Source organism: Acartia tonsa, chromosome 6, assembly GCF_053477335.1.
Source record: "Acartia tonsa isolate MP-2025a chromosome 6, ASM5347733v1, whole genome shotgun sequence".
Taxonomy (NCBI): domain Eukaryota; kingdom Metazoa; phylum Arthropoda; class Copepoda; order Calanoida; family Acartiidae; genus Acartia; species Acartia tonsa.
Genome location: NC_137265.1, coordinates 2,682,292 through 2,707,229, shown reverse-complemented (window position 1 = coordinate 2,707,229; position 24,938 = coordinate 2,682,292). Strand labels below are relative to the sequence as shown.

At 31.6% G+C, this 24,938-nt stretch overlaps 4 protein-coding genes across 8 annotated transcripts in view; 3 read left to right on the top strand and 1 right to left on the bottom strand.

Annotated features, from left to right (window-relative positions):
• LOC145321574 (uncharacterized) overlaps positions 1 to 24,938 on the bottom strand; it is an 85,760-nt gene that overhangs the window by 32,536 nt on the left and 28,286 nt on the right. The gene's annotated exons all lie outside the window — the stretch shown is intronic.
• Positions 4,047 to 9,001, top strand: LOC145321473 (uncharacterized). Its single transcript, XM_080162894.1, has 5 exons — positions 4,047 to 4,299; positions 5,075 to 5,132; positions 6,217 to 6,506; positions 7,512 to 7,581; positions 8,823 to 9,001. The coding sequence occupies exons 1-5, from the start codon at positions 4,198 to 4,200 to the stop codon at positions 8,999 to 9,001; spliced, it is 699 nt and encodes a 232-aa protein (XP_080019020.1). The 5' UTR covers positions 4,047 to 4,197.
• LOC145321568 (uncharacterized) lies at positions 9,776 to 12,230 on the top strand. Its single transcript, XM_080163003.1, has 3 exons — positions 9,776 to 9,938; positions 10,811 to 11,076; positions 11,730 to 12,230. Exons 2-3 carry the CDS (start codon positions 10,936 to 10,938, stop codon positions 12,213 to 12,215), a joined length of 627 nt encoding a protein of 208 aa, XP_080019129.1. The 5' UTR covers positions 9,776 to 9,938; positions 10,811 to 10,935; the 3' UTR covers positions 12,216 to 12,230.
• Positions 12,571 to 24,380, top strand: LOC145321567 (ecdysone receptor-like). 2 transcript variants are annotated; one of them, XM_080163001.1, is made up of 14 exons: positions 12,571 to 12,675; positions 12,934 to 12,980; positions 13,867 to 13,944; positions 14,352 to 14,421; positions 14,854 to 14,937; positions 15,519 to 16,122; positions 16,312 to 16,422; positions 16,758 to 16,801; positions 16,933 to 17,082; positions 20,901 to 20,993; positions 21,677 to 21,789; positions 22,710 to 22,835; positions 23,062 to 23,225; positions 24,123 to 24,380. In XM_080163001.1, exons 1-12 carry the CDS (start codon positions 12,598 to 12,600, stop codon positions 22,801 to 22,803), a joined length of 1,566 nt encoding a protein of 521 aa, XP_080019127.1. In that variant the 5' UTR covers positions 12,571 to 12,597; the 3' UTR covers positions 22,804 to 22,835; positions 23,062 to 23,225; positions 24,123 to 24,380. The 2 variants fall into 2 exon arrangements, with proteins under 2 accessions (XP_080019127.1, XP_080019128.1); XM_080163002.1 differs by having other exon boundaries at positions 12,574 to 12,675; positions 12,937 to 12,980.

Genomic DNA, 24,938 nt, shown 5'->3' with positions numbered 1-24,938 from the left:
AAATATATATCTTATTGTATCCTTTATCGCGTATGTTTTGTTTTGGTTGCGGCATTTTTATGCGTTCTGCTGAGCTATCATCAGCTGTGCAAAGTTATTAGTTAACAAAGTTAGTGTGTAAAAGTATTTAAAACCACTTAATTAAAAAAAAACTGAACTAAATATGGTATGGATGGTGAAAATATTAATATAAATGCGCTAACTGATGTTTTAAAGCAGATGTTCAATGGTCAAGTGGGGGAAAATAAGAACAAAAATGTAAAAATAGTTGGAAATCACGAAACCTTTGTAAAAGTACATAAATGAGTGTCTTTGGAAGCATGAACTACAAATAGACCAACGAACCAAGTAAGTTGAAAAGAGGTATCCTCACAAAAAATAACCGCAATCCATCTTGATTATTAGCAGAGAAAATCACATTTCCCCCAAAGTGTTACTGACAGGTTGATGGACGGACAGACAGATAGAACTTATTGCTTCGCTTCTGATGATGGAGAAGATAAATTTTAGAATGGTTAATATAATCCATTGGAATGTTTTAGACTATTTTTACCTACCTCGCATCCCAAGCCCTTGATTACGATGTCTGTTTACCCGTGCGTTAAGTATCTTTGTGTATTCGGTCATTTGAATTCTTTAACAATTTCCCAGCCAGAAAGTAGCGTCACTATCGCGCTACTATAGCGCACGATATCGTGTAGCAATCGAGCACGAGTTCTTACGATATCGCTAAAAAGTCGTCCAATGCACATCGACGATATGTTACGATAAATGGTCGAAAAGGTACTTAGAGCTGCGCGATACACCCACGAAATCGTAAGCGATATCGTAAGGCTCGTAAGCGATATCGTGCCAAAATCGTGAATAAAAAGTACATTTACAAAATATTTAACATCATGTAGTTTGTTTTTGTAAATATTGTATGTAAGTAAGAGGTTGCATAAAGAATCCATTTCATACTGTGCATGCAGAGAGAGAAAGAGAAAGTGAGAGACAGAAAGACATGGTGTAAAGAGAAACTATTCTCTGTGCCCTTCTACTTAATGTATACTCTCAAAAGTTTTCAATGAACTATAATAGAATGTTTCTATGTATATCATACTGAATGGCAATGATTTAAGGAATATTAAGACACACATTTTAAAATGTTGCTATTTAGAAAAAAAAACTTTTTAAAAATATTTTTATTTGTAATATTAAACATAAACACATTATGACAATTTTAGTTATCAGTTTTATATTTATTTAGTTTGACAACAGAAAAAATGCAATATTTTTTTTAAAAATAATGTGAACTTCTAGCGGCCAATTTATAAACTATATTTCTCACAGAATGATGTTGATTATATGTTGGTTGTGTGTCTGTTTGTAAGTGTGTGTTGACACACATAAAATGCTATTGTTTACGATTTCTTAGGGAAATCGTGGTTGCCGCGATTTTTACTACAAAATCGAATTAATCCCTAGCGATTTTTTTCGATTTTTGCTATAAAATCTTAAATAAGATTTTGGCGATAATATACTACATATCGGATGCGAGTTTCCTTACGACGTTTCTAGCTGGGTTACCTTTTTAACTATATTCAATTTTATGCTATTTTACTGCAAAATAATTTTAACATCAAACTAATCACGGCTGGTTTTTTATTAAATGAATAAGTTAGGGTACAATGTTTGGCACTTTCGATATAAGTAAATGATAATGAAAAACCCATAGAATACGATAATACCTTCAGAAAAATCGATAAAAATAGTTTTCATACTAAATTTTGATTTTTAAATTTTTTTTCTTAAATGTCATAGCAGAAGATGCAAAATGTCGTCTTAGTTTTTGAGGGTTTTCATATTCTCTGAAATCTAAATTATCAAAATATTTTTTTTGGTAAATGATTATATGATATATGTCAAACATTTTATCAGAAAAAAAATATTTAAAATTATAAAGTAGAAACCTGAATAATTTTTCTTGTGGAAATACTTTTCTTTAATTTTGATAAACATATGTCTGCTAGCATGAAGATGTTTGTACTGCCAATACACGTTGGGTTTTATTTAAAGAATTTCTTTAAAATGTTGTTTTTTTACCTTGTATACCAATAACGCAAATTGCTATCAGAAAACCCCCGTACCCCCCAATCGACCAAGACTTGCCTACGGCCCGATCTTTTAGGATTGCTTTGTAATTCACATTTTTGAAAGTCTTTCAACAGTATACACAGCAAATGCTCTCTTTTTTAACTAACTTTCCGAATAATATACCTAAAGCATTTGAATTAACAAAGGATATGCTAATATTTTTACCATTCAAGTTTATTTAATATTCTAACAAATAGTGCAACCCTCCAAGTTATGGCTACTTTTCATGAACATATGATCTAAAGAATAAGCTCTGACGCAATGTCATATAAGGATATTATAATATTCATTAAAAAAATTGTTATTTTTGCATATATGTTACATTTTACAGTATTTTGTGGCTCAAAAGAAAGACAATTAAAATTTATTTCATATTATATAGTTTAAATTGCATAAGATAACCTAGAAATAGTAAAAAAGTCCCTTTCTTTTTTTGTCGTAAAACAGAAATTAACAAAGATTTTTATTAAAAAACACCTTAGTGTAAAAATTAAAAATTTTAAATATGGTCACAAAAAGATTCAATTAGTTTATTAAATGTTTCATTTTCAGCAAATTACGATTAATCTCTATTACAAAGAATAAAGTGTAAAAAGATATTCTCGTTATAATTTTAAGCAACTTAAAATGCATTTTAATACCTTTTAATGATTTATTTTTTAAAACATCATTTTATAAAATGTTATTGATTTTTAAAGTTATATATTAGAATGATTTTAAATTTTGTTAACAGTTTGTTTTAAATGTAGAAAATTGGTAATTCTAAACATTCAAAAAATGATTTTATTAAATTTTCATCACTTAAATTGCATGTTTGATGAAATTTTCAACTGATAATTCAAGAAAAATCGTTTAAGTTTTATTATATTTTACTTTGAAATGTTAAAAAATATAATTATTGTCAAAAATGTGGAAGTTATACTTTCCTCAAAAAAAGACCTAAAACATGCAAATTAACACGTGTAATGAGATTTCTTTTCTTTCAGGTTTAATTTTAAGTAATTATTGATATTTTTTGTAAAAAGGATTTTATATAAAAAGTTTTAAAACTCGAGTTATGTAGTGGTTCTAAAAAAGGTTGCAAATTTATGCAATTTTCTTGCAAAAAAAATTTTCTAGGATTTTAAAAATAGCATAGGGTGTTATTAGACGTACTTACAGATACAATTGCTAAGTCATTTTGGCCAAACACTAAAATAAAGTTTTGACATCTGAGGGACCATACGTGTAATTATAAAGAAAAACATTTTTTTATTAATACGATGATGTAAACAAAGTCACTAACATATAAATTTTGACTTTAGGTCGACTATAACAACCGTCACGGAGCACGTTTACTTTTGACAATGAATATCATAGTTCCCAAATTTTATTTACGATTTTAAATTTTTGACAAAATATAGGAACTTTTTCTAGGATCTTATTCGGGGAAGGGAGGAGACATTGGGCTGTTTGATATACTAGTACCCAAATTTTGGCTAATCAACTTTGTGGAATTTTATTGAATTTTGATTTGTTGGTACATTAAGCTAAGTGTTCAAACCTCTAAAGCACTAATTGTAATCTACAGGGGTAATTTTGTATATTATCATAGTAGATGTACACCAATTTATCGCTCATTGTCCTATATATTAAGAAGAACCCATTGATTTAACCTTACCATCTTTAAATTGAAAAAAAACCGAGTGGCAACCATGTTCAATAAAAATCCACTATCAGTTACAAAGAGTTCAGACTTTAATTTTGTTTTATGGACTCTTTGCAATTTAGAAATTTAAATCTATAAAAAAATAAGTTTATAAATAATAAAAAGTAAATTAAACTCGCGATAATTAAATAATGTTTTTTTAATATAGATAAAAAATAGATAAATATTTTGAATTTAAAAATATTGAAAGCTTAATTCAAAACCATTGAATTTCGTCTGCTAGACGAACAATAACAAAAGGCAATCAGCTAGAAAGTTGTTTGTTAATTTTGTTACTTTTCTAGTGTTATTCAAGATTTTACTGACACTAACATACATTTTATTGTTTCAACTCAACCTAATTCCAATTTAAAATGGACGAAAAAGAAAAGAGTGATTTTGACATTTCTACGTTTTTAAAATTTAATGACCCGAAAATTCAATCTTTGGAAAAACTAAACTATCAAGAAAATCAGGTTAATAACATCTTTTAGGATTCGATTTTTAAACTCTTTTGTTTTAAGTATCATAAAGTATTCTTTAAAGCTTTTCTTCCCTCCCTCTGTCTTACATAAAACCTCCTATTAGTAGCGAAGCTACTCAATAATTTGAAATGTCGCGTCTGAGAGGGGGGAAAGTGATTTTCATGGCTCCTTTTCAAGATAGACAACTGAAATTTACAGGGATTAAATAAGTTTAATATATATACGCACCAATTATGAAGTATCATTAAAATATGTCTGTTAATTGCATGGGGTGCTAGATTGATTCCTAGATTTTTAAGTTTTCGTGATTTATTTATCATCCTTGTTTATAAAACTTTTAAATCTGTCAATTTGGAATCAGTGTTAAAACCTTTGTTGTTAGTTGGGCTTATATTGTGTTTCATATTTTCAGTCAGCGGCTTATTTTCTGATTGATAATCTATAATACAAAGTAGAACGATGTCTGTCTGTCCGTCCGACTGTCCCTTAAGATCTCGGTAATCACTGAACCGATCGGATTCTACTCTTTCAGGGTATATACCTATTGGTCCTGTGGTGGTTTTAAGCTATTTTCTTCGGGGGTGGGACACCCCCAACCCACCAAAAAATGAAATTTCCCCCCCACCCTCAAAAAAAAATTGGGGGGAACTATGGTTAGGAGCACCCAAAATATTTTTTTATTTTTTTTAAAATTACCTCTTGGGGCAAAGCCCCTAGAGGCTAGGGGCGAAGCCGCTAGTATCTAATATATTGTTTTTGTCCTCAGGGTTTATGTGTTATCAATGATACCAGAAACAAATCACGTGAGAAAGGACCAATTTCAGGTGATTTTCAAATTGTATTACAAAGTTTTAGAATACAGAAATTTTATACTTTATATCCAGAGTTAATTCATGGTAAAGTTTGAGATAAAGAGAGAAAAGTCAGGAATGATAGAAAGTTTTCATTTTTGGATGCCCTACTCGCTTTTATAATAAGGGATCTAAAGGGATAAGATAATGGCCTATAAAGAGGGGGGGAAGTTTTGACACATTTGCGTAAACAGTAAGTATAGGCGTTATCTTTGGACTGAGAGGATAGGTTATTAGGGATAAATTCATTCTTATATGATAAATTTTCCCAAATTTTAAGATTTTTTGGATAGTCCTCCAGGTTCAGGAGCTGCAGGCCTCCAGGTGGTCTCTTGACAGGTAAACACTGGACTCAGAATTTTTTTGTTGAAATGATAGAGGTCATTTTATATAACAAAATATGCATATTTTTCAATATTATTTACATATTTGAACAAAAAAGATGCATATTTTGTTTAATAAGTTGACCTCTATCTCTAAAAAAAAATTTTTTTTTTACCTGTCCAGAGACCAACTGAAGGCCTACAGCTCCTGAACCGCAAATGTGTCAAAACTTCCCCCCCTCTTGATGTACATCTCCAATGAAGGAACAATAAATTAGGTACCAATTCTTTTGATTAGGTTTAATTAGTGGTAGACACGTTTGGACACTCAACTTAATGAACTAACAAATCCAAATTTAATAAAAGGCCCCAAAGTTTATTATTTTAACCAAGTTTTCACGAAAAATAATTCTAGATTATCCATTTTAGAAAATGAGAACATCTTAAAAGTTGATGGTGAACATAATGATTTATTAGCTACTGAAATCAGTGAAGGGAGCGGCGGTTAGGGTGGAAATTGCTTGCCCCCTTTTAAATTGTATTTTTAATATGTAAATACCAAAAAAAGAATTTATTTGAATTATGTCATTTTTCTAAGGGTGTTTTCACTGGAAGAGCGGTGTTCCCCTCCCCCTAAAATAGTCATAAACCTCCCTAGAACCTTATAGAAGCTGTAGTTAGTTTTAGAGTGCTCCTCAGATCGTAAAATAAGCACTTACCTCTTAATCCTTTAGTCCTAGAAACTGAAGCAATGCATGAGAACTCAATTTTATCAACAGCTGCTGAAGACATACTTATGAATGTCCTAAACAAGCCCATTGAGCTATCAGCTGATTTAGTAACAATAAACATTGGTGACATCTCTCCATTGCAAAGTCCTACAAAATCTACAAATGAAGCCCTAGTAGATGATAAGACTACAGATGACTTACCAGTGGATAGCAATGGAGTTATTAAAGTTGATGTTACTGATCTTGTTAACAAGAATGATTTTATTATACCTGATTCTAATTTCTTTGATAAGGTAAGATTAAGATATTTATGCACAAAACATTCAATTGTTTGGTACATTTTAGTGAAAATATTTTTTAAATTCCTTACAACATTAATATACTAGCCGCTATGCCCCTAGAGGCTTCTAGGAGCACTTTATTTGGTTGGGGACAGTTGACCCCCCTACCCCCATCAATGAATGCATAGTAATAAACCTAGGCTTAAACTACACTGCATATGTGAAAAATATCGGTTAAGTTATTGGCTAGATCCTTGAGTACAGACAGGCACATAGACAGACAAACATCCCGTTACTTTAATATAAGGATAAAATATTATTATTAAAGATTGAATTACAAAATATTAAAGGCTTTGTTTAAGTCTAAAATACATTAATTGTACTTGATTTAATAGGCGTAGTCGGTAATCCCAGTTTATGAAAACAAATTAAAGAAACTCTACAAATAAGCAGTAGCCATACCGTTTCTAGCAAACACTGGAAGACAGACATTACGAATTATAAAGAAGTTTTGCTACTAAAGATAAATAAGATACTAAAAAGATCAGTTTAACTTCCCATTATAATCCTTAAATGTTGATTACATAATAGCGGCTTCGCCCCCTAGAGGCCTCTAGGGACACTCGAGGAAGGGGGAGTTAATCAAAAAAATCTATTTTTATTTTAGTCTTTAATAAAATGAAATATTTTTTTTTTTTTTTTTTTTGGGGGGGGGGTAATTTTCTCTTCGGGGGAAGGGGTACCCTCCCTGAAAATAGTTATAAACCCTCCCGGGGCCTATTAGAAGCTACCCTGTTAAGGAGAACCCGATCAGTTTAGCGGTTAGCGAGATCTTTCGGTACAAACAATCAAACAGACAGAAAGACATCGTTCTACTTTGTATTATAGATATCTTAGTTTACTGTCCACTGTTTTATCCCTTACAGAAATACAGAAAAAAAAAATAACTAACCCAAACAAGATATTATTACGAATGAGTCTCACATGAAGGCTGGCCTTAAATGCATTTGTTTGCAGTCAGCTGATTCTCCTATTTGCGTGGATGTTTGCTCCCAGGATGGATTTGAAAATAACTGTTTTCAACAAGGTAGATTTTATTTAAGTAGTGTAGTTACTTTATAACCAGGGCCTTTTGTATGTCCGTCATAATGAGATGATTTGCTGTAAGCAGCGTGGAGGAGCCGTTCGATTTTGGTGCGGCTCCGGCTCTGACCTAAAATTAAGAAAAAATCGACATATTTTTTTCTCCTAAGTCTATTTTTTACTTTTGAAGGTTTTAAAAGTTCAATTTTTGATAAAAATGGACTTGAAAAGCTTAAAGGGCCATTTGCACATGAAAAAACATAGTTACCAAATTATATTTAATAAAAAATCTCTTTATTTATCTAGTCCGGAGTCGGAGCCGTTTTTTAGGGAAAATTATGGCTCTGGCAAAATATGGCGGCTCCCGGCTCCGGCTCCGCAACACTGGCTGTAAATTAGGGTTGGGCCGGATACCCGGCCCAACCCTACTGTAAATATGGAAACCTTAACCAAAGCTCCTCTGCAGGGGGCGTCATTCATTACGGTGACTTAATTTGGGACACCTGTCATACTCAGCAAGGGTGAGGTAATAATGAGGAGCTGTCATTTAATAGTTAGTACCTAGTCATTACTAATTATGTAATTGTAAAACTAGATACAGTACTAATCATGTTATAAGGGGCGCGGAAGTTCTGACACTTTCCGTAAACAGGGAGCATAGGCTTTGTCTTTAGAGTGAGAGGATAGGCTAGTTAATTTTTTAAAAAAATATGTAGTTTCCTTGTATTTTAAAAAAAGAGGAGGATGTGCACTAAAATGGTTTAAGCAGGGGGCAGGGGGGGGGGGAGCTTACTCGAGAACCCCTTAAAATTAAGAGAATTTTTTTTAACAGTTAAAGCTCAACTTGTAAAACAAAATATGCATCTTTTATCTTCAAATATGTAAATAATATTTAAAGAGACACATATTTTGTTTTACAAGTGAACCTCTGACAAAAAAGTCTTAATTTTTTCCTGTCCAGAGACTACCAAGATGCTAAATCCAAATTTTTTTAATATTAGGAAACTGCATCCCAAAAGGAAACTTTTTGCAAATAACCTCATCATCTCACTCACAAGAGTCAAAGCCTATGCTTTCTGTTTACGCAAAAGTGTCTGAACTTCCACCCCCCTTAATTAACAGGATTATCTTATCCTTGTTATTTAAATGATTTTTCTAAGGTTCTAAACTTCTAATAAGAATAATCAAGAGACTTTTAATCAGCAGTCATAAATTGGACCTAATCTGTCTAGTTTTATTGTTTAGAAGAAGGAACTTCAGACAAAGATGAGTTTCCACATCCTGTATCAACACAAATAACAAATCCAAGTGCTGCTCACTTTTTAGAACAATCTCAATCCCCTATTCATTGTGATGAATATTCAGGGACAGAGTTGAGGATTTTAAAACAAGAACGAATATGTCCATTAGAACATACAGGGTGATTCAGAATAAACTGAGTTTTCCGATTTTCTGATACAACCAATAGAAATAAAGCATTTTTGGAAACTATGTACCTATCATAGAGGCCGCACTTTTATAGATAATAAACACCTCTTATGAAGGTGTAGTTTCACGAAGTGCATTTGAACTTAATTTAGTGAACCGCATATTGTTTCCTAGTTAATGGGTTAAACTACATTTATATAGCATATATTTGAAATAAATTCAATTTTCTACCACGTAGTTTTTAAAATATCAAGACTTGAAAATTGTCTTTTTGTGATATATGCAATTAAAAAAGACAATTTTCAAGTCTTGATATTTTAAAATCTACATGGAAGAAAATTGAAATTCTTTCAAATTTTTGCACTATAAATGTAGTTTAACCATTTAACCAAGATAAAATATTCGGTTCACTAAATTAAGTTCAAATGCATTTCGTGAAACTACCCCTTTGATGTACCTTTTTACAGAGAACAAGGAAATATGATCGGTTTTTTTCTGTATTCCTTCTGGTTGTGTCATAAAAACGGAAAACGCAGTTTTTTTTTAAATCACCGTGCATATAAATGTGCTTCATATATGCAAGAGAAGCAAATGTAAGTTACAATGCAAATAATTCCTTGGGGTATGTAAAGCCGTATTAAATTAATTCAGTTTATTGAGATATTAATGGACAAACCAATAAAAACCTTACTATATTTACTAGGATAGTTCATCACTAGTTTATTTTTGAATCCTCAAATAAATATTAAGAATCCTCAACTCTTGATACAGATGATGGTCGTATTCAACCCTCACCAGGACTACTTCCATCAAGTCAAAATCCATTTCTATGTCAGACCCAGCCTTCAAATCTGCAAACTCAGCCTCTCAATTTGCAATCCCATCCTTCTCATTGGCAAAGAATTTCATCTAAAAGTAAAAATGTTGGAACAGGTCGAATTAATGCACTGCACATCCTTTTTAAATAATTTTTCTTTTCTGATTGTCAGAAGAAAAGCACAAAAATGCGCAATAATATCAAGTTATTTCTCAATTTCTCTAGCATTTTGGTAATGTTTGTAATTTTTATAACCCTTGTCAAGCAAGTTCTTTTGTTTAGATGCAGGCAGTATTTTAGCTAGTTGGCCATATTATACACTAGAGTTGGCTCGATATAACTATCTCGCTATTAGCTAGTTTTCTATAAGTACATATCTATATCTCAATAAATCAATTTTCCTCCCCCGCTATTACTATCGAAAAGAAAGAAGTAAATATTTAATAATTTAAATGATTTTAAAAATATTTTTAATTATATTTTTTTCTTTCACATTACCATCACCAAAGGGTTAATATGATTGAAATTTTAGTTTTATTATTTGAACGCCCAAAGGGTGTCACCACAATCTTTTCTTTTAAAACGGAGTTTTCTTAAATATACTATATCATAAATTTAAATTTTCTTTTTATGATTAGAAATTAAATACTTCAATATAATGTAAATAGCAACATGAAATGAAAAAAAAATGTATTTTTAATAAAGTAATATAATGGGTGTTCTCGTTCTGGCCAATGAGATTTTATTATGGATTATTGGAGCACTATGAGTTTTAAACATTTATTCCTTGGAAAACTTGAGCTCATTTATAGACATTTATTTCCTATATAGATCTGACATGGATCTTGAAGCAATAAAGCAAGCCGTTTTGTAAATGTTAAAAATTGGAAGAATCTATTAAATAAAAGTTATCGCAAATATGCTTAGTAAATGATATTATTTTAAGACATGAAAATATACAGCATATTTCGACCTGATCAAATTGTAGATACAGTGACAAATCCATACCATTTCAATAATACACACAAAAATGCAAATCTTCATACTGATAATTCTCATGCTATACCTGCCACTCAGGAAGTAGTTTATTATGACACTTCTGCACATGAAAACATGAGAGATAGACAAAATATTACGAGTTTTGGATGCAGATCTGATTTACAACAAGTAGAAGAGCGAAGTCCTCAAATTCTTCAATACAAATATTGTGAGAAGAGTGGATTTTTTCAACCCAATATCCCTGAAACAAACCAGGTAAAAATGATATAACCAGCAACACACCTTTAAAATAGCTTGAAACTTTGGTACAACTATTAGGTATATTCCGTTTAGTTAAGTTTAAAACTATATATTAGTTGGATTGGGGGAGCTTTTAAACTTAAATTCTGAGTTAGTTTTTATTCGGTTTCTATGTCATATACATATATGTTCTTGAAAAAATTTATACTTATTCAACTGAAGCTTACGGGGGAGGGGGTAATTTCTGACTTTTATACATAGATAGTGTTCCATTGCTTTGTCTTTAGAGGAGTTAGGTTATTAGTAATAAATGTTGATTTTATTATTATTAATAAGTAATAACTTATCCTTACATTGCAATGCAATAAAAGTGTTCAAACTTACCATGTGAAAGTTTCAGAACCCGCACCTCCCATTTTTTTAAAGCGAAGTTTTTCTATAATTAAGGTCGGTCCATAAGTCCGTCCGTCCGCCACAGATGGATAGCTTTTTCGTTAATTTAGGCATTTTAGAATTGTATCGATTTCAAACTTTGCGTGGTGAAAATTATTTAAGAACAAATTCTTATGTGATCTAATCATCCAATTGATCTGATTTTTGGTATGTTGATTCCTGGAACAACAAAGTTTCAGTGCTTCGCTTTTATGGATATTGTCATCCTTGTTTAGTTTGGACCTGCAATGAATTTAAAATCATGCCTGGACGCTTCTTACATCAATCCTAGACAAGATAATAAAACTCAACATCAAATACAAGCAAATGAAACAAATCAGTTTCCACTTCATGGAATGTCCTCCAGTTTAAACTCAACTGTACCTGAAACAACACATATTGTAACTTCACAGCCCGCAATGGATCATCTTAGACAAAATGTCCAACAAGTACAACATGATCCAAATGGTGATCAATTTTCTGTCAGTCAAAGTCATCAGCTGATCCACCAAGGAAACATGATTATGCAACTTGCACATCACGTATCTCAACATGGATACCAACCACAGTTTAATAATCATAACTTCCATGGAAGCTGCTCTTCAAATATAACTACTAACACTGGATTAAGCCAGCCTGAATATGGAAATATACCTTCACATACTTCCAAGGCAAACTCTGTAAATAGAAACACTCAAGAGGAAAGCATTTATAATAAATAAACTTTAAAAAACACAAGAATTAAAAGGACAATTTTGTATAAATTCGAATATATAGTGATAGTAAATTATTCTATATGACTGAAGATTGCAAACTACTTACAGATTAGCTTTGGTTTTGTGGGTTTCTATGATGTGCCAGCTAAAGCTTTTCCATACACAGACTTTAAGGTTACACAATAAATACCTGCATTTTTATATATTTGATTTGATCCTAATTTTTCTATGACAAACAAACCCACGTGCCTCATTTGATTGTTCCACGGAAAGGAAAGAGTCATATGCTTATTTTAACATCACCAAAAATGGCTCATATTTAACTTTATCTAGAATTCATTACCAGCAGAAAAATATTGTAGTATTGTACTGTACACAGATTTACTAAATGCTTTATTTGAGTAAGGCTCATGAGTTAATACAAACTGAGACATTGTACAGATATCAGTTGGAAAAAGAAAGTGGGGTAAGATTATTTTTATTCATATCTTGGATTAAAATTTGAGAGACTTGTAACACTGTGTGATAATTTTCCTTACCATTGGAGTGTATTTGCAACGACAAGGGGAAAGCATCTGCTTATCAAAGCTTTAAAGTTATTTGTGGTTTGAATAGATCACTTGTAGTTAATGTTACCTTGATCTAAGCAATGCCTTTAACAACAACTTGGTTATAGAAAATATTTAATATGTAGGTAGCAGTAGGTATAAACTTTTTATTTCAGCAGAGATTATCCAAATGGAAAGAAAAAGTTGTGAGAACGAATCAAGGGTAGGTTAATATTAGTTTAAAACAATTTCCTTTAACTGCCATTCCTATCATTTTATATAAAAGTATTAGTATGTATTTCTATAGCAAAGGATCTTGGCCGATAGGGTTCTTCTTTACAGTGAAGTTTCTTATAGCTCCAAGGAAGGTCTAACTATTTTTTTGGGATGATCTCTCTAACCTACCAAGAGAAATAGCCCCTAGAAACGGACCCATCCCCCTAAAAAAATAATATTAAAACTTTTCTCAAGGGGGGGGGGGAAGTTCTGACACATTTACGTAAACCTGGTGTATAGGCTTTATCTTTGGACTGAGAGGATAGGTTATTAGGGATAAAATCATTCTTATATGATAAATTTCCCCCAGATTTAAGCTTTTTTGGATAGGCCTCCAGGTTCCGGAGCTCCAGGCCTCCAGGTGGTCTCTGTACAGGTAAAAATTAAATATAAGATTTTTTTTTTGAAGAGTTAGAGGTTAACTTATAAAACAAAATATGCTTTTTTTTGATTGTTATTCACATATTTGTAGAAAAAACATACATATTTTGTCTCATAAGCTGACATCTAACTCTTAAAAAAAAAAATTTTTTTTCATTTTTTCCTGTAGAGAGACCACCTGGAGGCCTGGAGCTCCGGAACCTGGAGACCAATCCAAAAAATCTTAAATCTTGGGGAAATTCATCATATAAGAACGATTTTATCCCTAATAACCTATCCTCTCAGTCTAAAGATGAAGCCTACACACCAGGTTTACGCAAATGTGTCAGAACTTCCTCCCCCCCTAATTAATTTGGTTTTTTTTGCGATTACCTCTAGTTAAAACATTTTTATTATCTATTGAATACAATGAATTACTATCTAGGTATTTAAAATATTTCAAATTTATTTAGATGTCTTGTATGTGGATCACCTTCTTCTGGTTGTCACTACAACGTTTTAGCTTGTGAAGGCTGCAAAGGATTTTTCAGGTAATCACATTTCTTGTTCACATTTATTTTAAGTATTTCATTTGATGTTAAGAAACATAGGTATCTTCTAATGGCTATACCTTTCTTATTTCCAATTGAATATCCAATTTGAAAATCACTGGTTAGTTTTTTCATCTAAACTTGATATTATTTTATAATTGTAAAAGTCTATGGAATGTTTAAAGGTTATATTTCAATTTAGTAAAAAAAATGGATGACAACATCCATAAAATCGAAGCTAAGCTTAACAAATCAGATAAACAAATATTTCACCAAAAATTTAACCTAAAATTTAACCTAAATAAAATTAAATAGGTATAGGCATACTTACATTTTAAGACTTAATTATTGAGATGCTTAGCTAAAAACATCACACTTGGTTTGTAAAATTAGGATTAAAAATTTAGGAGAACAGTGACAAAATGTCTGATGTATACTTGCAAGTTTTCCAAGTCTTGTCAAGTCTTCGGAGCCCAGGGATCAATGGATAGTAGACAGCACAGCTCCTTTATAAAGAAAGTATGTCCAGTCATAAATGCACCGCAATTAACCCCTAATGGTTGGACGTGGTGGCGTTCAACGCTCATCCCCCCCCTCCCCTCTTTTTTCTGTCTCTTTTCTGTGTGAAAAGATGTAACTAACTGACATTTTAAATATGGGTATTACACATAACTGAGGGTTGAACTTTCTAATATCTCTATCCTGGCAGGCACAGAAAAAAACTGTTTGATATTTAATAATGAAAAAAACATTTTGCACTTGAAAGTTAAGCTGTTTTGCTTTTAACTTTTCCGTTAGATTAAATAGTATGAAACTGTGATAAAAAGGATAGGTAACAACCCTACTTTCGTGCAGGTAGAACAGAACATTTCTTTTCATATTGTCTTATATCCAAGAATATTGATATAGAGAAAGAGATGTAAAGCTTGTAGATTTGCTGCTTGTCTGGCACATGGAATGTCCATTCAATGTGTAATTAACAGGATGAAAAAGGTAACTAATGCTTTTTTATTTAGATGTGTAAAACAACAAAAGCTAGAACAGCAAACAAACTAATTTACAATACTTCAGTTAGTTATACCATAAGTTTATGCTTTTTTCTAGCCTCATATACAATTGACGAAGATGTACCCACAGAATCAAAGACAGACACACTCTGATGCGATACTAAAAATAATACTTAAAACTAAAACTAAAATCAGTAGAAAGGGATAGTTGCATGAAGAGCATTTAAGAAAATGATTTTAAGCATAAGTTACAAGTTTTCCATCAAACATTTATGATTTTGTGTTACAATAAATTAAAAAAAACAATTAGACATCATTAAATTAGTCATCATGCTGTTTTTTTGTGAAAATGAACCACCTTTATAAATTGCATAGGTATATAACAAGAATTTTAAAGTCTTCATATTTTCAAAACTACGTGGTAGAAAATTAAAACTCTTTCAAATATGTGCCCTTTTAATGTAGTTTAATCCATCGAACAGGAAAAAAATATGCAGTTTACTAGATTTAAGTTTAAATGCATTTCAAGCAACTACCCCTTTAGGAATTTATTTTATTTTGTTTCAGATACCTGATAATTTGGAACCAATTCTCGCGCTGCAATCTGCTTATACTAATCATAGTCAACACAAAAAATCAAGAAAATTATCTGAATCAAAAACAAATGGTGCTCCCCAAGGATCCATTCAGGGTACTGATATAATATCACCATCCATTGATGCTGTTTCAAGAACTTCATCTAATATGTCAAGTGAAGAAATGTTGCCAAATTACCAATCCCTGCCAATGGACACTCCTCCACCTTCATCAGTAGACTCTGTGGGTTCTTCAATGTCACCTGAAGAAACTTCATCAGAGGATTGGCAAAGATCATCAGTAAGCCCAGCTATTTCCCATCCAATCTCATTGACTAGGCCATCTTCATCAAATTCAAATTATTCTAATGTAGCTTCAAACTTACAACAAGCAATATCTTTACATGCTCCTCATACATCATTGGCAGTGCCTACAGAAAACTCACTAGTAACAACACCAAACACTACTTCTCATGTTCCTTCTACTGGACAGTTAACTCAACTAAGTAAAGAGGAATTTGAGTTTATTCACAAGTTAAACTTCTTTCAAGCTCAGCTGCTGGAAAATCCAAGACCTGAAGATCTTAGTGCAATAGGTATTTGTATTTTTTTATATTAATTATGATATGCTCTAGGTACTTTTACAGGCAATTAAGCAAAAATTAAATGTTTTTTTCTGACGTAAATGTCTATCTAATTGACAATATATTAGCAAAAAATATACATTTTTATCATCTTAATTACTGGATCATTATTATAAGCATTGCAAACATATGTTAATTTAGAAAACCGGTTCCAGTTAGAATGGAGTGTAATGGGAAAATTTACAAGTATCTTCCTGGAGACAACCAACCTATCAGCTCTTATGGTTCTAGAGTTCTGCAAACGATTACCAGGTAAGATATAAACTTTAAATTAAGTTATTGAAACGAATAAATATTTTATTATTGAAGTTTGATTTATTAAACAATATACTTTTTTTTGCAAATCCCTTGTAATAAAGTAACAGGATATCTGTCTGTCTGTCTTGTTTGTACCAAAGGATCTCGCTAATCACTGAACCGATATGGTTCTCTTTTATAGGGTAACTTATAGGTCCTGGGAAGGTTTATAAATATTTTGAGGGAGGGTACCAACACCATCAAATCGCCACTATAAATAATTACTCCCCCTCCCCCCCCCAAAAAAAATAGCTATCAATGATATCAATGTTATTTCATGTTATTTTTAGGTCTATCAACTTTAAACCAACAAGATCAAGTTGCAATTTTAAAGGTGATTTTTTTATAAATATTGAAGGATAGATAAAAATCTAAGAATAAAAAGAGTAATTGACTTCTGGTGAAAAACTCTTCACCTCTTGATAATGAATAGGTAATCCTTTTTCATGATCATTTTCTGTTCAGGGAAGTTCAAGTAAAAACGTGATGCTGCGCACAGCCCGCTGTTACAGTACTACCACAAATTATGTCGTCTTCTCTCCCAAAGTTGTGTACAACATGTCACAAGAGTTCTTTACTGATGATTTACGTCCTGTAACTTCATTCTTCAATAAGGTAATAAGTTCTACGAAGCAGGTACTAGCGTGTTCGCCGCTAGCAGCTAGTTCAAAAGCAGGAGGTAGGGGGGAGGGGAATATGGCAAGTCTTATGAGACATAATCATGTACAACATTTTTCTTTCTGTTAGGTTTTGTTCGCAGATGGGAGAGATATTCAGAGATTGTAATTACAGACTGGCCAGAGTGTACGTTTTTGTACGTTTTTTACGTTACGCATCGAATCTGTGTACGTTCTGGACGTTATTTTGATATGTGTACGTAACGTATTTTGAAATTTGTATTTTTGTACGTTTTACGTTTTTTTAAAAATAATAAGAATCAAATATTAGAAGTAAAGTAATTTGTATGTATTGTACGAAATTTTTTGCAAAAACAATAGGTGTATTGTTTAAATAAATTCAATAATATCTTCAATTTTCATAGAACAAAAATATGTATGTAAATTATGCATATATGTTATTAGAACTTACAGTTTAAATTTATGTATTTGAAATATATGTCCTATAGATATAGTTTAAACTATTGAACAGAAAGAGATATGCAGTTGACTAAATTCAAGTTTAAATGCATTTCATGCTACTACCCCTTTAATAGATTTTACGATAATTTTTTTCTAATTCTTTATATACTTGGGTAAATTTTCCGAGATATCATATGGTGCACAGTGTAGGATTAAGAAGTCTTATTTTTTGGTATCTTCAGTTTTTAAAGAATAAGAATCAAATATAAGTATAAAAGTATTTGTATATTTATTTGTATTTGTACAAAAAGTATTACAAAAATAGTATATTATCTATAATGCAAAGTAGAATGATGTCTGTCCGTCTGCTTGTCCGTCTGTATAATATCTCAGTAACCACTGAACCTATTGTGCTCTACTCTTCATGGAATATACCTAATAGTCCTGTGATGGTTTTTGCTATTTTCTTTGGGGGAGGGACACTTAAATCTTTTTACTTTCTACTAGGATTAGAGGCTTTGTATCCCTCTTTTATAGAATCGTTTGTTGGAAATTTGTCTAAAAAATATATAAAAAGATTGTGATTATTTTTTTCATTTAGGCTTCGCCCCAGGGTGCGGTGGGGGTTCCCCCACTCCGCTGATTTGCATTAGTTTACAAAAATAAATTGAGGGGTGGTTGATTTTTTTTTGGGGGGGGGGTGGGTTTCCCACACTATAAGAAATTAGCCTAAAACTACCACAGGACTAGTAGATATATTCCCTGAAGATTAGAACCCAATCTGTTCAGCGGTTACCAAGATCTTAAGCTTTAGACAGACAGGCATTGATTTACTTTGTATTAAAGACTAGTATTTTCTGAGATCTTTAGCAATAGACAAAATAACCCTACATCCTATTATTTGTTTATCCTATAAATCCTTTTTTTCTGTAACGAAGAATCTCGCTAACTGCTGAACCGACATGATGTTTGTGAGGTTGTAGGCTATTTTCTCTGTCCTTCCAAATCCCTTCAAGAAACTGTATTCAAAATGTTGGAAAAATAGCCTAAAACCATCTCGGTAACTGTGTGAAGTAGTTATGAAAATCTTAAGCATCAGACAAAAAACTTACTACTTTATTTAATAGAATATACTTAATACGTAATAACAGGATGTATGTCTCTCTGTCAGTTTATTTGTACCAAAGGTTCTCGCTAACCGCTAAACCGATATGGTTCTCCTTTACAGGGTAGCTTCTCATAGGTCCTGGGAAAGGGTACAACCACCCTCCCAAGAGAAATTACTCTTAGAAAAAAATCACCACCCTTCCCCTATTTTTTCTTTCTTTTTAAAATTGAAATCAGAAATGGGGGTGGTCTACTCCCCCCTCCTTCACTAAAAAATTTATTAGCGAAGCTACTCTATAATCACTTTGTCAGTCCGTTATGCTATCAGAGAAACGTGATTTTCTCGGCTCCTATTTTTTTATTGAACAAGTTCACATTCTACATATTTTCATTGAGATTTGCCTTTTGGTTGGGGTGCTAGATCTATTCCTAGATTTTCTTTTTTTCATGGTTTTCTCGTCTTCTATTCAAGATAGACGGCTGAAATTTTCAGGGAATAAATAAATTCACATTCTACATATTTTCAAAAAGTTTCTTTAAGGTTTGTCTATTTGTTGCAGTGCTAGATCAATTCCTAGATGTATAGGTTTTTGTGATTTTCTCTACTCATATTCCTGATAGACGGTTGTAATTTTCAGGGATTTTGTATTAGTTTTCATTCTTAATACTTCCACTAAATTTCATTGAGATTTGCTTATTGATTCGGGGGCTGAATTTATTCCTAGATTTTCACGTTATTATATATTTTTAAAAGGTTTTGTGATTTATTTAAATAAGTTAAATGCTTATTTTTTACGACACTACTCTATAGTTTATATAGGTCCCAGATTTCCATCCATAACTTTTAAGCTTCGCTACTTAAGGATGTTGTCATCCTTGTTTTTTACTTTTTATTTTTAAATAAAAAAATGGGTTTTTGAATTCAACTCCTCCCCTCCCCTAATCAAGTTCCTCTAGAGGCTTCTAAGGGCGTAGTCGCTGGTCCTTATAATAGGATATACTTTGTACATAATAACAGGATGTCTGTTTGTTTGAACCAAAGGATCTTGCTAACCACGGAACCGATATGGTTCTCCTTAACAGGATAGCTTCTCATAGGTTTTTGGAAGTTTTTTAACTATTTTGGGGAATAGTATCACCATCCACCCTCCCAAGAGAAATTGACTTTAGAAAAAAAAACTACTTCCTCCCCCCAAAAATAAATTTTAATTGCTCACTGATTTTAAGTTAATTTTTTTCAGATGTCTATAAATAACTTTTAAGCTTCGCTACTTATGTATGTTGTCATCTATGTTTTTTATTGAATTCAACTCTCCCCTCCTCAAGTGCCCCTAGAGGCCTTTAGGAGCGTAGACGCTAGTTCTTTTGAATAGAGTAATAGGATATCTTGTGTCTGTCAGTTCGCTATGGTTCTACTTTACAGGTAGCTGCTAGTAGACTTAAATGTATTGATAATAGGTAACTAGGAAATTATTTAATATATTTTTATTAGGAAATGTACGTTTTTTTACTTTTTTTATGTACGTAACGTATTTTTTGTGTGTACGTTTTGTACGTTTTTTATTTTCAAAATTGGCTGGCCAGTCTGTAATTATATTTTACGCTTAATATAAATTACCCCTTCTGTAGATTACAATTAGTAGTTGAAACGTTTGGACACTGGACTTAGTGAACCACTTAATCAAAATTCAATAAAAATTCCCCAAAGTTGTTGAGCCAACGAATAAGAAAACGTTATTTTAAAACTTTTACGACAACCCAATGTCCCCTTCCTCCCTGGAAGGAGATCCTTTACTTAAAAGGGGTAGTTTCACGAAATGCATTTGAACTTAATTTAGTGAACCGCATATTTTTGGCAGTTAATTAAGTTCAAATGCATTTCGTGAAACTACCCCTTTGGATGGTCCCTTACTGTAAATTTTCTCAATCTAAAAAGGAAAAAGAAGGGATATATTATAAAGAGGGATTCCTGGGCTAAACACTAAAGCCTAAAGCCTGATTCAGACCCTAAATTTTTTAGACACATCAATTTCCAAGAATACTTTGTGGACATTGGATTTTAATTGGTTGATTCCAGACTAAAAGTGTTCAAACATATCAACCAATATTTTCAAACTACAGAAAAAATAATTTTGCTGATTTTCATTTATCGTCTATTGTCTTATCTCTTAAGATCCCTGAAAAATGTACATCTAGCTTCTTAGCCGCCACTAGTATAACACATGAGAAATAAATATTATCATTTAGGTTCTTTCTTTGGAGTTGGATAATGTTGAATTTGCCATCCTGACTGCTGTGACATTATTCAATGAAAAGAAAAGAGTTCTCTATTTCAGCAAGGTAATTTTAGTTTCTTAATTCTAAACCATTTTATCCTTCCTTTGGGATTTATGACATTTATAATTGAAAGAAAACAATTTGACAGACTTGGGATTGTTATAATATGCATTTTAATCCTTAAAACTTAATTTCGAGACTAATATTATTATTTTTCTGCTATTTAGAAATAGTTTTTTTTATCAGCTCTTAAATAAAGTTTGGAGATAAAAGTTTTTTGCTTTGCATAAACTGTATATTATCCATATAATAAAGTAACAGGGTCTCAATGAATCTGTATATCTGTCTGTCTGTCTGTCTGTCTTTTTGTACCAAAAGATCTTCCTAACCGTTGAAATGCTTTGATTCTCTTTTACAGTGTAGCTTCTCATAGATCCTGGGCAGGTTTATAACTATTTTTGGGAAGGTTACCTCCTTCCTAAAGAAATCGCCAAAAATAAAAAAAATTTACTAGCGCCACCTATCGGTCTTTTAGATATTTTGTTAAACAACAGCTGATCATAATAAAGGTTGAAAAAACATGGGAATTATACAATTGAAGAATTTCGTCGCTTGTAGTATTGGAATGAAACATTATATATGACTTAACATAATCAAAATGTTTGTCTGCTATAAATTTCTTTTTAAGTTGGGCGTTTTATTGTGATGACAGCCTCTCTTGGGGTTATAAATATATTATTATTAAGGTGAAAGAAGTGCAGAACTCTTACCTGATCCTATTGAGGACATATGTCAAGTCCAAGACTCTGGATTATGAAAGCAGAGTCAGAAATATCCTTGACATTCTGGATGGACTTGAGTGAGTAATTATTACGGACTTATTTTAAAGATAATATAAAAAATAAGGGAGGTAGTTTTTCGTGTGTTTTACTGCAGGTCAGTTAGGTTATGTTATATTGGTTAGATATGTTTGTCACCTAGATATAGGCTCTGCATGGTTAGGTCCCCCGCAGGTGTTAACCATAAAATAGAATAAAGGTTACCTCCTTTAGTTGCTTATTTCTGGGTTCTGGGCTCACTGGGAACATTAAGGAAAAGCACCACCCCTCATTATCATTTCTAAATATATATCCCATTGGCCATAATGTTTATCATTCTAGATCAACATGATTAAGGCCTTGTAATTCCAACAAAAAATCATGTCGTCAAGGACATTATATTATATTAAAACCTCTCTTTTTACCCACCTTAAATTTTAAAATTACATTAGATAACCCCCCCCCCCTTTCCCCCACCCTCTCGAATCTTTTAAAAATATCTTTTTTTATCCACCCCCTACCAAAAAAAAGCGGCTTGGACAATATATATATTGATATGTTTAGTAAGAGATATAAGTTTTCCGGAATTTTAATGTAGGGAGTATATTTGAAATCTGCATCAAATTTTAAGGATTTTTTATAAAATTCGTTTTTTGTATAATTATTTATCTAAAAGCGGAAATACAAATTAAGTTAATTAATTTTGGCATCCGTGATTGGTGGATTTAAAAAATCTGCGCTCTGATTGGATGTCGTACATCATTCAACCAATTAGAGCGCAGGTAGTTTAAAATCCACCTATCCTATTGGTCAAAATTAATTAACTTAAAATGTATTTCCGCTTTTAGATAAAGAATTTTACAAAAAACGAATTTTATAAAAAATCCTTAAAATTTGATGCAGATTTCAAATCTACTCCCTACATTAAAATTCCGGAAAACTTATATCTCTTAATGTTTAGGCATCTTCAAGAATTGTATGAGCGAATTGTGATAAGTATTGGGCAGACCAGAGGACAATATCCAAAACTTTTAACTGAGCTGTGGCATAATTAACAAGGACAACAAGAATCCAAATACCTTAAAAGGTAGGTAATAATAATAAAACTTAAGCAATAAAAATCTTGTAAAAATAACAGTTAGGTCCATAAAGAGTAAGAGACCCCTGCATGGATAGGTATCCAAAATGTTTGGTGCTCTGTTCCAAAATTTGTAGAAACACACTTTATTAAAAATATAATTAAGGGAGTGGGGACTATGTGGTATTTTTTTTTGATTATATCATTAAATGTCGTTATATTTGTATTTGTTTAGGTGAAAAAGGAAGATAGCCCAAAACGTGAAATGTTTGTATCAAAATCTGGTTATAACATTCAGAACTCATAATTGTTTTATTTTAAGTTACCGTTTTATCTTTTTTATTATTTTTGACTCTTTTAATCTAGTGATAATCGTCTTTATACCTATTCCAGTGAAATGTAAGTAAGATTATTTTATACAAAAAATCAGAAAAGGAGAAAAAGTATTTAACTAAGCAAAACTTGCTTCGCTTTAAAAATGGTACTGCATTGTAAAGGTTAAAAGATTTGCAATGTTTTAAAGGGTTTATTTACATGGTCTGGCAAATACATCAAAAATATCGCAAATTGTTGGTTTCAGTGGGTTTCCTTAGTTTTTGCAAATAGACCAAATTAAACATTAAAACTATTCGCAAAAATTTGGCGGATCTTTTTAAAAAATCAAATTAGATTCTTTGAACATCCCTCCTTTTTTTATATATACACTTTAAGTAGCAAAGCTACTCCAAAACTCACTTTGTCACTTTGTAATTCTATGGAGAAAATGTAATTTTCCGGATGCTATTTGAGAAAGACTGCGGATTTATTTTGTGAAAATAAACCCTTACATTTTCTTTCTTTTTCTTTTTATGTGATCACTGGATATATGCTCTATAACACATTTTGTTCATTTATGATTTATTAAGCTTCGCTTCTTAAGGATGTTGTCATCCTTATAATAAAGTAACAGGATGTTTGTGTGTTTGTATGTTTGTACCGAAGGATCTCGCTATCCGCTGAACCGATCGGGTTAACAGGGTAGATTCTCATATGTCCCGGGAAGGTTTATAACTATTTTGGGGGAGGGTACCACCACCTTCCTTAGAAAAATAAATTTTTTTTAATTTCTCGATTTTAGAAAGAGAGTTCAACGAAAAATAAACGTCAAACGCAAAATAGCCATATTTTAAATATAAAGAAAACATTTAAAGTGCCACTAGAGGCCTCTAGGGGCGTAGCCGCTAGTAGAAAAATAAAGCTCCAGGGTTTTACCTACGTTTTGCATGTAAAAAATCTTACTTATTTTTAACTTCATAGAAATACCCAGAGAACGTGATAAAAACTCAAATATTGTAATTTTGTAAATAATCAATTTTTTCGGTTTTTAATTTAGTCATTAGCAACTTATAGTCCTTTTTTTATTTTATAAATTTGAAATGAAAATTATTGATACCTAAAAGAATTTCTGTGTTAGAAATGTTTAATACTTTCGTATTGATGGAAGATATAATTTTTGTAATTGCATGCTTTTATATTCATTGTAAATATTGTATCAGTAAATACATTTTGATTTTATTGATTTAATTTTTATTCTCGTAGTTTTATCCTATTATATAACGGAGGTAGTAAGTTTTTGTCTGAAGATTAAGATTTCAATAACTGCGGAACCAATTGATTTATGCATTTCAGGAAACTCTACATAGGTCCCAGATTGTCTGTAGACTTTTTGAAAACTTAAGTCGGGATCGCTTCAGGCCATAGTTTGCCCCCCCCCCCCTCTCTCTCCTAATACATGGTTATAATTTGGATTCTTTTAAATGTTTATTGTGGTGAAACGACCTTATATCAATTTAAATGAAAATTAGTTTTTCTTTAATTAGAAGCAAAGCTACCTTAAAATTTACTTTGACAGTCCGTCCATATGTAAAATGCGCCCAAGACGAATCCCAATTGATTGATGTCAACGGTTTTGAGTTCATGAAAGACAGACACGCAATTTTGTTTTCTTATTACTTTCAAGTTTCATAAAGATTTAAAGTTACAATGGTTTTATTAAGATTTATTTTTTTATAAAAACACGAAACCTTCCATGAAAAAAATTAAAATACATAGCTTTTCATGGCCGATTGTTCA